The sequence below is a fragment of the Pelodiscus sinensis genome, chromosome 1 (assembly GCF_052426305.1).
Source record: "Pelodiscus sinensis isolate ZL-2025 chromosome 1, ASM5242630v1, whole genome shotgun sequence".
Taxonomy (NCBI): Eukaryota; Metazoa; Chordata; order Testudines; family Trionychidae; genus Pelodiscus; species Pelodiscus sinensis.
This window is the reverse complement of record NC_143052.1, coordinates 191,639,303-191,654,331: the sequence shown is the minus strand read 5'-3', so window position 1 is coordinate 191,654,331 and position 15,029 is coordinate 191,639,303. Positions and strand designations below refer to the sequence as shown.

At 41.7% G+C, this 15,029-nt stretch overlaps 1 protein-coding gene across 1 annotated transcript in view; it reads left to right on the top strand.

Annotated features, from left to right (window-relative positions):
* Nucleotides 1–12,600, top strand: part of KCNJ6 (potassium inwardly rectifying channel subfamily J member 6) — a 62,496-nt gene extending 49,896 nt beyond the window's left edge. Inside the window, exon 2 of the mRNA XM_006125984.5 lies at nucleotides 9,492–12,600. Coding sequence (XP_006126046.3) covers nucleotides 9,492–9,817 — 326 coding nt within the window. The 3' untranslated portion in view covers nucleotides 9,818–12,600. The remainder of the gene's footprint in view (nucleotides 1–9,491) is intronic.
* The last annotated feature ends 2,429 nt before the right edge of the window (nucleotides 12,601–15,029 follow it).

Sequence of the window (15,029 nt, the reverse complement as noted above, 5' to 3'; positions counted from 1 at the left end):
CTCTGTCATGCACACACATACAAGATAAAATGTATGCTTTATTTCAACATATTTGCTTCAAAAATAGGTTACATTCTAATTCTGAAGGAGTTTTTACTAACTAGGGAAAGGGAAGAGACATTAACTTTTCATTTCTGAGCTATGAAGAGGCAAAGGACTTTAATATTTCATCATTTGTTTTCATCACTATTCATAGCCCACACCAACAGTTTTGAAATTCTCCCTAAAAGGGTGTAGAACCCTGGCTCTGGGGGATTCAGCATGGTGAGGCTGCTACAGAGCCATGGACACTGGAAGCCCTATATTTCCAACTCCAGAGTAGTGTGCCTGGCAAGCTCCATGAGAGCTTGGCAAACCCTGAAAGCTCTGGTATTCCCAACCCTGAAGCAATGGGCCCTAAGTATGCAAGCTGCCAGGAAACCAGCCAGGGTCCTGGGTTCCTCTGGAACTTTGCCAAAACATCTCCACAGAATGTTTTGATTTCAACAAATCGGTCAATTCTGACCAAAAAAAAAATATGTTTCATTAGAATTTTTCTGACCAGCTCTACTGAATAGGTCATAATGCATCCCTGCTTGCAACCTCACCTGTAGAACCATGACTATATACAGCGATTCCTCATTTAACACTATAGATATGTTTCAGAAAATGATCGTGTTAAGTAAAAACATGTTATGCGGGGTCAGGTTTCCCATTGAAAATAATGGAAAAGTTGGGGGTTGCATTTCAAGCAGTGGTGTCTGTTGGGACCGGGACGTAAGGTTGGGGGAGAAAGGGGACTGGGTTACAGCAGGGAGGGGAGGTGCTTGACTCTGGGGAACAGAAGGGAAGGAGAGGGGAGGGGGACTGGGTTGGGAATATGCCTGTGACAGGTCTTCCAGGACCCGCACTGTGTTCGGCGAGCGGGGGGTCGCTGGGGAATGGCGCGGCAAGGGAGGCGGGGGCGATGGGCCGACTGGGGAAACCCAACCACCGGCCTGCAAGTGGGGGCGGAGAAGAGGGGGCAGGGCGTCTGGTGAGGGGGGAGTCAGTGGGGAACGGTGCAGTGAGCGGCGAACCCTCTGCCACTTTGTAGGGAGACAGGGGAAGCCCCACACAGCCGCCGGCAATGGGCCAGCTGGGGAAATCATGTTATTCCGGGGACGGTTGTGTAATTCAAAAAACGTTCCCTAAAAAAATCGTGCTATCGTGAAAACGTATTAAGCGGGCACGTGTTAAATGAGGAATTACTGTAATACTTGTATCTGTATGGGAATGTTTACAGATACAAAGCCTGATTGGCTGAACACTCACTATTCCGTTTGAAATCAACAGGTGCTACAGCTGCTCAGCTGCTGAAAATCAGACCCACCGATTTTATAGCATGATTTTTTTTAACTACACAATTTACATTACAGACAGATCCACATACATCCAGATCTATTGATATGTCAAAAGGTGCTAGTGCCTTGTCCAATCGGAGACACTGATACATAGCACTCACCCACATAAAGTAAATAATGTGGTGTAGAGCACTCTCCTTTTTCTGGCTGTGAAAGGTCTCTGGTTTTATTGCAAAGTAGCTACTTTCAAAAAGTGGATTGACACCTAGACTCATGTTTAACCATTTGGCCTCAGATGTTGGTAGAAGAGCTTCCCAGGTGTAAAACTCAGCAACATAGAGTAGTGAGATCCTAGGGAAACACAAAATCCCAAAGCAGCTCTATCTCTACAGAGGCTTCTAGACAAAGGGAGTTGTCTCCCTCCAAGGACACAGGATCTGTGCAGATTTCATAAATAAATTCCATTAAGAAAGTACCCTGATTCCATGTCATCAATTTCTACTTCCAGGAGGCCACGCTGGACAGTCTCAAAGTCTGCTTTTGCTTCACAAAGGGGTAAAAATATTGAACATGCATAGCACGCAGAAGCACTGCAGTGGGACAGAGTAAAACTTGATTGATAATACATAGTTACTGTGCTGAATGGAGGACATGATTTATAAGCCATGTTATTTTGGTACATTTTTAAAATAATACAAATTGTAAAGTGCTAATCGTATTTCCATTAGGTTTTAGTATGTACAGATTATTTCCGCTGGGCATAATAATGTCTCATTTGTTAATTAGACCAATATTTAGTGAACTTTATAAAAATGTTTTCACTTGGCTTAGTTTGGGAGATAGCCCATTCCCAGACTATTGTAGTTCAGCACTACGCCTTTATATTTGAGTACAGAGAGGACTCACCATTAACCTGAACAGCTGAGAGCACTTTCTAAGTTCTCAATCCACATGCATAAATCCGGTTGGTGTTTGCAAATCAAGAGTAACATATGGCTGACAAAGATGTAGATTCCACTATCACAGCAGTCTGTCTCAGACAACTTTTCAAAATAATTTCCTAACAGCTTTCACCAGCTCTTCTGTATTGTGATTGTTAGCTTGCTGATGAATGTCACATTTGTTTTAGCTAGTTCAGATCTTGGTTCTGGGGCAAAAGACTGCATTTGCATTAAGAACCACCATAGTGAAAGAGCAGGGGGAAATAGAGAGTACTTAAAATGCAATAGTATTTCTTCAGTGTATTTACAGGGATTATTACTTTGTATGAGCACACAGGGGTTTTCTGTTTCTGGCTTGACCCTGGCACTTGGTACCTGACCCCAGCTCTGAATTCTGATTCTGGCTCAGCCATCGATTCTAGCATTAGCATTTAATCCCAACTCCAGCATTGAGTCCTGGTCCTGACTCTGACTTAACCCCTTGGCTCCAGTATTCGGAAGCTGACTCTGGCTCTATTCACTAGACCAAACACCTACTCTGCCCAAACTGCCTACATTCCAGTTTCTACCAAGAATACGCACATGACCTCTAACTCCTAATGAAGTTTTTTTTCCAAAGAATTTTCTTTCCTTCCATTCGTCAGCTCTCATTGCAACTTATTGAATTACAGATTCATAGACATGTAGTACTGGAAGGAACCTCAGCAGGTCATCTAGTGCAGTCCCCTCCAGGGGTACATAATAACTAGACTATCCCTGACAAATATTTGTCTAATCCATTCTTAAAAACCTCTTATGATGGAGATTCTATAACCTCCCTAGGCAATTTGTTCCAGTGCTTAATTACCCTTACAGGAAGTTTTTCCTAATGTTCCATAGCTGAAATTTAAGCCCTTCTTGTCCTATTCTCAGAGACTAAGAACATGTTTTCATCTTCTCCTTGTAACAACCTTTTATGTACTTGAAATCTATTATGTCCCTCCTCAATCTTCTCTTCTCCAGGCTAAACAATGTTTTTCAATTCTCCCTCAAAAACCATGTTTTCTAGACTTTTAATAATTTTTGTTGCTGTTCTCTGGACTTTTTCTACTTTGTCCACATGCTTCTAAAATGTAGTGCTCAGAAGTGGACACAATACTCTAGCTGAGGCCTTGTCAACGAGGAGTAAAGTGGAAAATTTTATTAAGTAATGGTATGACACAGAAGAGGGCACGTGGGAAATTATCATGGACCAGAACAGTTAAATACTCTGTAGTCTAAGGAAAGTAAGAATAATTCTCCTTATATGGCCAACCTGCAGTCAGCTCCATTTTTGTTCCATGTGCTTTTAGAACAGAACACTTTAATCATTCAACTCTATATTTTCCCACGAATGTTTTCTATAGATAGCTGCAATTTCTGGTTCTTCAGCTGTGTGATTGTATTTATTCACTTTATTTCATTACCTTTTCATGATTAGTTCTTTGTTACCTTTTCGATTTGGTGGGTACTGCACAATATGTGAAGAGAGTAACAGACAGCCTGGTTCATATGATCCGTATGGCTGAGGAAGCCAAGTGCGCATGCTTTTCCCCTCTCGTTTCTGTATCCTGTCATGAACAGAGAGAGTCTGTTAGTCTCCATACATTTTATTATTAAAACTTTCATTTATATAGCACCTTTCATGCCCAAAAGCTCCAAAACATTTTGCAGACCAGAGACAGAAGAGTTGTGCCTGCCACCGACAAGCACAGCTGTCTTGGGGCTGAACCTGGTAGCCACATACACTAAAAGCAGTTTAGGGTAAGGAAAGTGTAAAGAACCATACCCAGCTGAAACTTGTGTTGGTATCAGTGTAAAAAACAAGGCTTCATCCCAAGTGGGGAACCTCCAGCTCCTGGCTGCACACAGCTGGTCAGAGTTAGCTGTTGGTGGCCACCAAATGGTTTGTTTACCTGAGCAACCACAGGCACAGAGCCCCACAGCTCCCAGTGGCCACAGTGCAATGTTCCTGGCCAATGGGAGCTGTCGGAAGCAGTGGCCTGGCCTGCATCACTTCCCGTAGCTCCTAGTGGCTGGGAACAATGAACCACAGGCATTGGGAGCTGCTATCAGCCATAAACTGATAAACTGCAGATGCTCAGGTGAATAAACTAAGTGAGCACACTCCACTTCCCTGAGGTTCTCCCTCCTGTGAGGAATGTGGAGTGTCTAACGGCAGGCTCCCCGGGTAATCCCCAACACTATGTCCTTCAGGGGATGGAGTGCAATGGGAGGGGGAGAAGGCAGATAGTAGTAGGAAGGGGCATAATTTGGGGGATTGCCTGGAGATGGACATGCCCACCCAGGCTGCCAGGACTGGGCCAGATTGCAAAAATTCTCCAGCCACAGATGGCCCATGGGCCATGAGCTTAAGACCTCTCTGCTACAGGGTAGGGTGATCATACATCCCATTTTTCCATTTGAGAAGTCTTGATTTTTTTTTGGGGGGGGGGGAGTGGGCATTTGAACCATTTGCTCACGCCAGTTGTGAAAAAAGTGGAGAGCAATACAGAGGAATAAGAACGGGGGACAAGCAGTGATGTCAGTCCAGCACAGGGAGGGGAGTCAGGATTGGAGTGACCAGCAACAGCCTTGTGAGGCGTGGAAGGCAGGGATGGGGCAAGGAGTTCAGGCAAGTCCCATGAAATATCCCATTCTCCCTTTGGAAAATATGGTAATTCTACTATCGTATTGTGTACAATACAGCAGACCACAAAAATGCATGTGTTTGCCTTCAAAAATGCACATTTGTATATATAAAGGTGGCATGCAGGACTTATTCTTTTTTCCCCCATTAAAATTAGCCATTTTCTTTTAAGCTGTTTCTTTTAAGAATTTGTAGACATTTTTGTGGATTATTATTTACCCTGTTTTTAAAATCTAACCAAGGGACTCCCAGAACTCATACTCCTGAAGAACCAGAAATATAGTTCAGACATTTAAGAGACACTGTGTCTGGGATTGCAGGGACTGAAGTAAAAATGGCAGATAAGCCCTAAAGATTAAGAATATCAGTTTCCCTGGTCATCGATACAGTCTCTGGTTGTCAGGTCTTCACTCTCTATGAAGGTTGCAGGCAACTTGGATGAAAGCAACCTCATTTTCATCCCAACCCCTTGACAAAAAACAACTGAAAAATACATATCTCCACACTTTGCCCTTCGTTTTACAGACACATCTCCCTAGGTGGTTCATGAAGTTTGAGAGGATGAATTATGGAGAACTCTCCAAATATGTGAGGGTTCAGTTCAAATGAGCAGCCAAATGATTTGATGCCTGTGGCAAGCATATCAAAAAGTAGTAGACCTTCTTTAGACTGAAACTGCAGTAGAAATCTCCCTAGAACAGGATTTCTTATAAGATTTCTAAGATCCTTCTTCTTGTTGGGTAGCAACCACAGTGTAACCAATCTCTTGTGATATTTCAGCATCTCTGCTGCTGCTCCTAGCTGGGGGGAAAAAGGTAAAGGTTACAGAAGCACAGCAATCATAATGAAAAAAGCTATTAATAATAGGTACCGCTCTGCAGCAGTAGAGTGACTATAATTACTTGCAATTCTACGTCCGGGGAATACAGGCAGTCCCCAGGTTACATGGATCCGACTTACATCGGATCCCTACTTACAACGGGGTGAGGCAACCCCGCACTAGCTGCTTCCCCCCCCCCCCGCACACCAGGGAGACGCGAAGCTCGCGCCCCCTCCCCCAGCAGACCAGGGAGATGCGGAGCGGCTTTTCTCATTAGACACCTCAGCTTGAGAATAAAGGACTGAGGGAAGTGAGGTGTGGGAGAATAAAACTGAGCTCTGGAGAAATGTTTGGCTAGAGTTTCCCCTACAATATGTACCAGTTCCGACTTACATACAAATTCAACTTAAGAACAAACCTACAGTCCCTATTTTGTACGTAATCCGGGGACAGCCTGTACTGCAGAAGTACTACAGCATGACCAGTGTTGGCAAATGTCTTTACTGGCAACCAATAGCCGTGAAATAAATGGTATGGAACAGAGGTCAGCAAAATGTTTTCAGAGCACAGCAGTGATTCTGCTTGAGTTTGGAGAGAAGGCTCAGAGGGAGTAAGAGGCAAATATACTTTGTCTGAGGCAATTTGGGCATCCCTTGAAAGAATCAAAATACCCATCCACTACCTTTTGTACCTCCTGAAACTCCTTGAGCGACTAGAATGATGGGAGCAGCTGTAGAGCGGCAAGGCAAGACCCTAAAGGCTGTGTTTTCCTATTTCCAAACCAAACTTTCTTTCTGTTATTGCCTATGATTACTTCTTACGTAATTTCACTTTTTTGTTCTTTGGTTACATTTTGCTTGTCTCTAAGTTTTCTTGCCATATTAGGGGCTTACCAAATTCACAGCCACAAAAATGTGTCATGGACAGTGAAGTCTGGTCGCCCCCCCCCCCCCATTAAATCTAGTCTTGTGCGTGCTTTTACCCTCTACTATTCAGATCTCACAGAGGAGACCTGTGTTTCTCAAACTGGGGGGTCCTGACCCCAAAAAGGGCTTGTGGGGGTTGCAAGGTTATTTTAGGGTGATTGTGATATGGCCACCCATCCTTCTGGGCTCCCTTCAGAGCTAGGCAGCCAGAAGGCCACAGTGGTGGCTGCTGTCCTGGCACCAAGCTCTGAACACAGCACCCAATTAGCAGCTGTGCGGAAGTAAGGGTGGCAATACCATCTCATGTCAACCTTACTTCTGTGCTGCAGCCTTCAAGTGGGCAGCGAGAGAGTGGTGGCTGCTGACTGAGGATCCAGCTCTGAAGGCAGCAGTAAGCATGGCAATACCATTCCATACCATCCTTTTGTCCCGCTGCTGGTGGCAGTTCTGCCTCCAGGGCTGGGCTTCCAACCAGCACCCACCCTCTCAGCGTGCCCAGCGCTCAAGGCAGCACTGCCACCAGCAGCAATGCAAAAGAAAGGGTTGCAGTACTGTAAACCCTAAAACCACCTTGCCACACATGCACATCCCCCGACTCCTTTTTGGGTCAGCACCTCTACAAGAACACCGCCATGACATTTCAGAGTTAAATAGCTAAGCCAGGGGTGTCCAAACTTTTTTCAAAGAGGGCCAGATTTGATGAAGTGAACATGCGCGAGGGCCGACCATTTTGCCTGACATTCTTTGAACCATTAAAATTAAATGCAAATTAACTATTTTATGCAAAGTTTATTGCAAATGGCATACTTTTCATTCCGTCACATGGATGACAAATCTAAACAGGTGTTAAATCACTCTGCCTTTCATATCTGAAGGCCAGATGAAAAAAAAATCCAGGAAGCTGAAATATATGTCAGGAACATTGTAAAGTACATTACATATTATTGGTAATAAAGGTTGTCTGTCAACTTTTAAGTTCAAAAAATATGAACAGGAACATAACACCAAGTATACATGTTGTGTCCAAATATATTTATAACTGATTTAGACCAACTGACATTAACTGAGATTTTACAATGTATTCATCTCAATACATATGGATTTGTTGGGGGCCATAAAAGATAGATATTGCCAAATTACCTGTGGGGCCGTATTAAACCGGAACACGGGCCGCAATTGGCCCCCGGGCCGGACTTTGGACATGCCTGAGCTAAACCATGAAGTGTATTATTTTTAAAATCCTCTGACTGTAAAATTGACCCAAATGGACTGTGAATTTGGAGACCCCCTACCTATTATATAAACAGTTTGACCATCGTCTTTCAAAAATTCTGCAAACAACGTTGTAAATAATTTAAGGCAAACTGCTGCATCATTGCCTCACAATCCCATTTTGGGGGGAAATATTTTTGTAACCTTCAATCCTCTGTTCCTTACACTTTTTCCTGTCTCTTATCACAACCTATATATCCCTTTCCCTTAATTCTTTATTACAGTGCCTTCCTTAGGTCCTTTTGGTTTGAAGTAGGTTTTCTAAACCAATCTCTACTGTGGCCAGACATTTCCTCATCTAGAGGAAAGGCTGAACTATAGTTCAGACTTGGTTTGGCTGCTTTTCCCAAGCTTCCTTAACAAGATCAATAGGATTCATCAGGGTTGATAACCCTTCAAGCATTCCAAAGAGCAAAAGTCTAGTGAAGCCATATTATGAAGAAAAAGTAAGGCAGACGATGGTCCCAATCCTTTCCATCCACTGCCATGAATTTTCACAATGTACACTTGAGAGATTTGCTAAAATTTCTGAGTTGACTATCCGTTTGAGGTTCAGATTGACTTAAATTTAAGAGTGTCCCAAACTTCTGGGTAAGATAAAGTTGGTCCCTTGGTCAAATCCTTGGTACTCAGTCAGGGTATGTCTACATAGCAGCATTTTTTCAGAACAACTGATGTAGAATAACTACACTACAAGCCTTTATTTTAAAATAATTGCAAGGTGGAGGACTTCTTACTCCTACTCCTGTAACCCTCATTTTACGAGAAGTAAGGGAAGTTGAAGGTAGTGTTCTTCCTTCGACTTCCTGCGGTGTAGTCCTCACTTAAAGCCAACTTAAGCTATTTCGACTTAAGCTACGCAATTGATGTAGCTGAAGTTGCGTAGCTTGATTCAACTTTACCCTGCTGTGTAGATGTACCCCCAGAGTAAAGATTTTTGTATTAGTTCTTCAGCTAATCTAGGCAGAGTTTGTTAATCAAGTCCTCCATCAGGGAACAAAATAAACAAGCATACTAGTCTCAGCAAAGTGACTGTGACTCATCTGCAGCTTGAGAATTATTTGCTGATGAAACTGAAGTCCACTTCCAACTAAAAAATAAATGTGAGAATTTTGCGGACCATTCCCACAAAAAACCTAAAGATAAATAAAAAAATTAATGGAGATTTCCTATCTCCTAGAACTGGAAGGGATCTTGAACGGTCATCGAGTCCAGTCCCCTGCCTTCACAGCAGGACCAAGTACCATCCCTGACAATTTTTGCCCCAAATCCCTAAATGGCCTCCACAAGGATTGAACTCACAATCCTGGGTTTAGCAGGCCAATGCTCAAACCACTGAGCTAATGTCCTGACTGAGCTATGTCAAATGACATATGGTGAATTTTTGCTTAGTTTAAATTGACAAGGGCAGCGAACTTATGCCTTATCGGGCATATCATGCCTATCATGTAGCGCTAAGTACAATTATAAGTCTATGTAAAACAACAAGAACAATTTTGGGGTAGTTGGTCTGTGCTACAATTTCTTCTCTTCTCTTTACAGGAATGACATGCCAAGCTCGAAGTTCTTATGTAACCAGCGAGATCCTGTGGGGTCATCGTTTTACCCCTGTCCTCACACTAGAGGATGGATTTTATGAAGTTGACTACAACAGTTTTCATGAAACATATGAGACCAACACACCATCTTACAGTGCCAAAGAACTGGCAGAGATGGCCAGCCAAGCAGAACTTCCCCTAACTTGGTCTGTGTCCAGCAAACTAAACCAGCATGCTGACCTGGAAACTGAAGAGAGGGAAAAGAACCACGAAGACCAAACCGAAAGGAATGGTGATGTGGCAAACTTAGAAAATGAATCCAAAGTTTGAACCAACAGAGCTTCACCACCCCACCTCTTTTTTCCTTTTGAGCCTTCCCTTTTTTTATTATGACAAGACAAGAAATATTTACAGTGTGAAATGTCTACCTGTCCAATCTCAAATCAAGAGATTCATAAAATAAGCAAAAGATGTAGGTTAAAGCTGCAATATTCCTTATTTACAATGAAATCTCTGACCATTGCCCTTCCAACCATCACATATTTCCTCTGAATAAATATCAGTTTGTGACCACAGGTGTGTTTAAAAAGGAACCAAAAAAAAGTGAGGTGGGTGAGACTCAATATCTGGGATAATAAAAGTAAAGACTGTGATTAATGTTTGTTAATGCCATGGGCCTTGGCTCTAATTTTTATATATGTCAAGACAGTTTCATAAACAGGATGTGATGCCGCAAATGATAATGGGCATTGCAGCTGTAAGACCTAGGTGAGCAGAGAGAGCTGCAGTTCAACAAGATACTGTATATATGCCTTATGTAATTACTTTCTCTTTAAATTTAGTAATAAACCCAGCATGTACAAAAATATTGTAGTAAAGAACTGCTAAATAATGTACATAGATGTGTAATTAATGTAGGTTTAGATATATAATTCTAGAAATATTGGGATGCAAAAAACTGAATAGGGATTTCTGTTTTAATATATGGAGTACATTAGTTTCTTCCCTATATACCTGGCCATTTTAGTACACAGCACTTTCTTCAGTGTACCAGACTGGCAGCTACTTAGAAGACCTCACTGACCCCCTAACAAATCATTTTACTGATTCTAAAAAGCCATAAGTCTGGGGGGGGGAGCGGACAGGGCGGGCAGGGGGGAGAAATTGCAACATCACTAGTGATATACTGTGAAACTGTTTACAAAAATAATCCTATCTTTTATATTATTATAGGGCAAACCATTCCTGGCTACATTGGTAGATCAGCTTAACTTAGTCTGTGGCAGATTCTTGGAAAACACAAGAAACTTTGATATACTGTTAATATATAAAGCATGTTCATGTTGGGCTAGGACCCCGTAGGTGCACTATCATGAGGTTTTCCCCTAAACCATTGGATTAAAACTGTGTAGTTTTCTACATAAACAGTATAAGCCATTGAGAATTCTAAATGTTATCCATAGATAAGTGGAGAACACTTTCAGTAACCCAGCCTGGGAAAAAATAATTGTATTTAATCTAAAATTGCAATCAATGAGATTCATTCATTAACATCTTTGGCACTATGTTGGTCATGAACATTCCTAAAAGGCTTAATGGCCCAAAGTAATTTTCACCAAGATTTCTCATATAAAAGCCCACTTAGAATCATAGGGTCAGAAGAGACCTCAGGAGGCCATCAACTCCAACCCCCTGCCCAAAGCAGGACCAACCCCAACTAAATCATCCTGGTCAGGACTTTGTCAAGCCAGGACTTAAAAACCTCTTGGGATAGAGATTTCATCATCTCCCTAGGTAACCCATTCCAGTGCTTCACCACCCTCTTAGTGAAATAGTTTTTTCTAATATCCAACCTAGACCTCCCCCACGGCAACTTGAGACCATTGGCTCCTTGTTCTGCTGTCACCACTGAGAACAGCCTTTCTCCATCCTCTTTGGAATGCCCTTTCAGACAGTTGAAGGCGGCTATCAAATCCCCCCTCTTCTGTAGACTAACTAAGCCCAAATCCCTCAGCTTCCTCTCACAAATCACTTCTAACATCTCTACTCACTTCTAACATCTCTACACCTTCCACTCCTGCTCATATTGGGCCCAATTCTCAGCAGATTTAAATTATTTTGATTTGATGCAAACTATGATGATTTGCTTAGTTTACACCAATCACATCAGCTGGGGGTCTGGCCCATAGAATACTACCCAATTTATCAAATGCACGCACTCTGAGGTGACTCACAGCATGTGGTATTACTCAACATAAGGATGGATGCAACAGGTCTGGTGTGCATAAAATAATATCAAATAAAAAACTGCCACTGACTTCAGTGGGCTGTGTCTCTGGCCCATAAAGAGTACTATTTCCCTCAGTGAAGAGAAGAACAAACTACAGCCTTAAATATTTTTTTTGTACCTGCCTAGTCTGGATAAGAAGAATACACTGAAAAGTATTTAACGTTTTGGGGTTTGGTTGATTGGGTTTGGGGGAGCGTACAAAAATTTAAGTTCACATAGAAGGGGGAAAACCTCAGGAGAAACCTTAATGGGCAGGAGGAAATTTTGCACTGTGATATAACCTTCACATTAATTTCACATCTATATCAATTTTTACTGAAACACAATAGCCCATCCTTAATTTTCATTGAGTTATAAGAGTTGATTTGGCTCCTACAGCTCTGCTTGTCTCCAGGCAGACAAGGTTTTCCACACCTTGATTAAAACAGCTAAGCCTCCTGTTTGCTTCATTTCTGGAAATGTTCTCTAACAGGTTCACACAAAGACGCTACTCATATGGTTCCCACAACTAAAGCAATTGTTCAAAAGATGCATTTTTGTTCCCCTCCACCAGGAGGGCTGATTTAATCAGGCAGTTACAGCTTGTTGCTTATTTCATTTAGTTTGGTGAAATAAAACTGGTTTTGCTACAGATCTGTTTAAAATAGAATGGCATCCTTTGTTTGCTGCCACAGTGTCAGAAGCTGCTCAGTGCTATGGTTTATACAGCACACCTTGTCTTTAAGGCTGCCTTTGAGAGCCAAGGAATTCCCAAAGCAGACCAGGGTGAATGTGTGTGTGTGCTTCTTAAGGTGTTTTAATTTCATTCTGAAATCCCACTGGAGAACAAGTCACATAGCATATGTAACCCCCCTGCTTACACATAGGTAGTCTTATAAGACAGAACCCTGTAGTAAAGATCCATTGCTAAAAGTAATGAAACACGGCTGGCAGGGAAGTGCTAGCCTGCAGTCTGAAAGCAGAGTACATGAGTTTAAAGCAAAAAACTCCAGTTAGGATGAATCTGCTTTTTGCTCCTGTAACTTACTTGTCCCTTCTATAATCCTTTGCTGCAGTTTAAGAAGAGCTTGTTGTGTTCATTAAAACAGTGGCTCGGAGAGCCTATTAAACATTTTTGTGCCCATTAGCACAAAAAAATAGACTTTGCGTTATTGGGATACATGCATGGAAAAGTTATGTTTTTGTGACTAGGCACTTAAAGCTTAAGGGCTCTCATGCTCTCTGTCTCTCATTGTCTTTGCTATTCATGTGGTATGAAATGTAATGTTTATACAAACTCTCAGTTTTGTAACATAAGCTTAAAAACAAAAAGCCTCCAAGGCTTTCAACTGGGAAGCTTCACAGAAACTTTGTACTAGAATGTCCCTATCAAACACCTCTATTTTTCTACAATGATTGATTAAGCAGTTTAACAATGTATTTTGTGTCAATTTCAACTGAACTGTTAAAAACAATTAAGAAATTACTGCTGTTAATTAACAATGGATTTTCAAAGCTGACCGTACTGAGTGGTGTTTTTCATTACTACAGTATTCACATTTGCCTGATAATTTTGACACCTGCTCTTATTAAAACAATATAATTGGAAATGTCAATGGCCTGTAATATTGTTGGCATGTCAAATTTAAGGACCATAAATGTGACACCATGTAAATAGATACATAAGCAACCAAAATCCATCCACAGATCCTTTTTCTCTGCATTTCATTGATATACTATGGTAATTTTTTTTTAAGTCTATTGTGAAATTGATGAGCAAGTGACAATATTGAAAGACATATGCAATCTTTCATCAACTTTTCATACAGCTAGATTCTGCCTACTTAGGTATTTGGCAAGCTAGAGCAGTTTCTTTGTATAAAGCCCTTCCAGAAGACTATTATGCAATCTTGGGGGAGGGGAGGAATCTGTATATCAGGGAGTCTGGTCCATGTTCATTTTTCCTCACCACATTTTCAGGGTCAGATGTTCAGCTGCTGTAAATTGGCAAAGATATGCTGAGTTTAATGGAGCTACATTAATTAATAGCACAAAGGACCTTACCCTCCATGTTTATTTTAAAGCAAGCTCTGGTTTATTATTGTAGGAATAAAAATGGTTTTCCACAGTGCCAAAACAATGGTTTTCCTTAAATGATATCAAAACTGACCACTCTGGGAGTTGATCTTCTAGATCTTGATCCTACAAATACTTAAAACATGTGAGTAATGTTATGCACATGAGCAAATCCACTGACAACAATTTGTGTGAAGAAAGTTCCACACAAGTATAAGACTTTGCTGGCTCAAAGGCACAGGGTACATCTAGACTGCAGGATTTTTCCGGGATATTGGAGGTATACCAGTAAAACTCCACCATGTCCAGGGAATGCATTTGCTCTTCCAGAAGCTCTGTCTTCTTTGTTCTGTGAGGAAGAAGGGAACTTCCAAAAGAGGGGGATTTTCCGAAATTTGGCCCAGCATAGACGGGCCGAATTTTGGAAAAGCCTCTTCCGAAAATAAAATCAGAAAAAGGTATGCAAAATGTGTACCTTTGCGTACCTTTTTCTGACAAAAAGGTGTAGTGTAGACCTAGCCACAGTGAGACTGGTAGATCTGTAAGGATCACAGACGCCCTCTGCAAATAATTTTCAATACTGCAAGAATTTAAACTTTGGGTAATTTGAGCATGTATTTCATCTAAATCGATCCTGAATTTTTTGCTGAGGGGCATTTTAAACTCCACTGGATTTCCAGAATCACATGTCTGGGGGACTGTAGTGTAACTGAGTCTTTCTTCACCAATCTTTCAGAAACTTTCTATGGGTTGATATCCCAGATGGCAGGCAGCAGCATGTAGATGTAACACTGTTATCATAGCAAAAGACAAACTGCATTCTAAAACCAGGCAAAGAATCTATTTCATCCGATGGGTGTGAAATTAGTTTTCTGTTTTAAGCAAATTGACAAATACACATCACACTTCTGGCTCTGTTCCCCCTAACGTGAGAATAACCCACACAGCAGAGTTAAAATTCAGTTTCAGCTTGCGTAATCTGCGTTGATTTTTCCTGTCAGAAGGGCACAATTGCCAGCTCTTTTCCTTGCCTCCCACTGATGAAGCCAGTGATTCCAGCCCCAAACATGCAGTTGTCACAGGATCTGCAGAAGGAAGAGTTCCACGGGAATCCTCAGAAACTTAAAGTGAACCACACACACAAGTGCTTTGCTGATGTAAGCCCTATGCCCCCTTACTTGCACATTCATTAAAGAG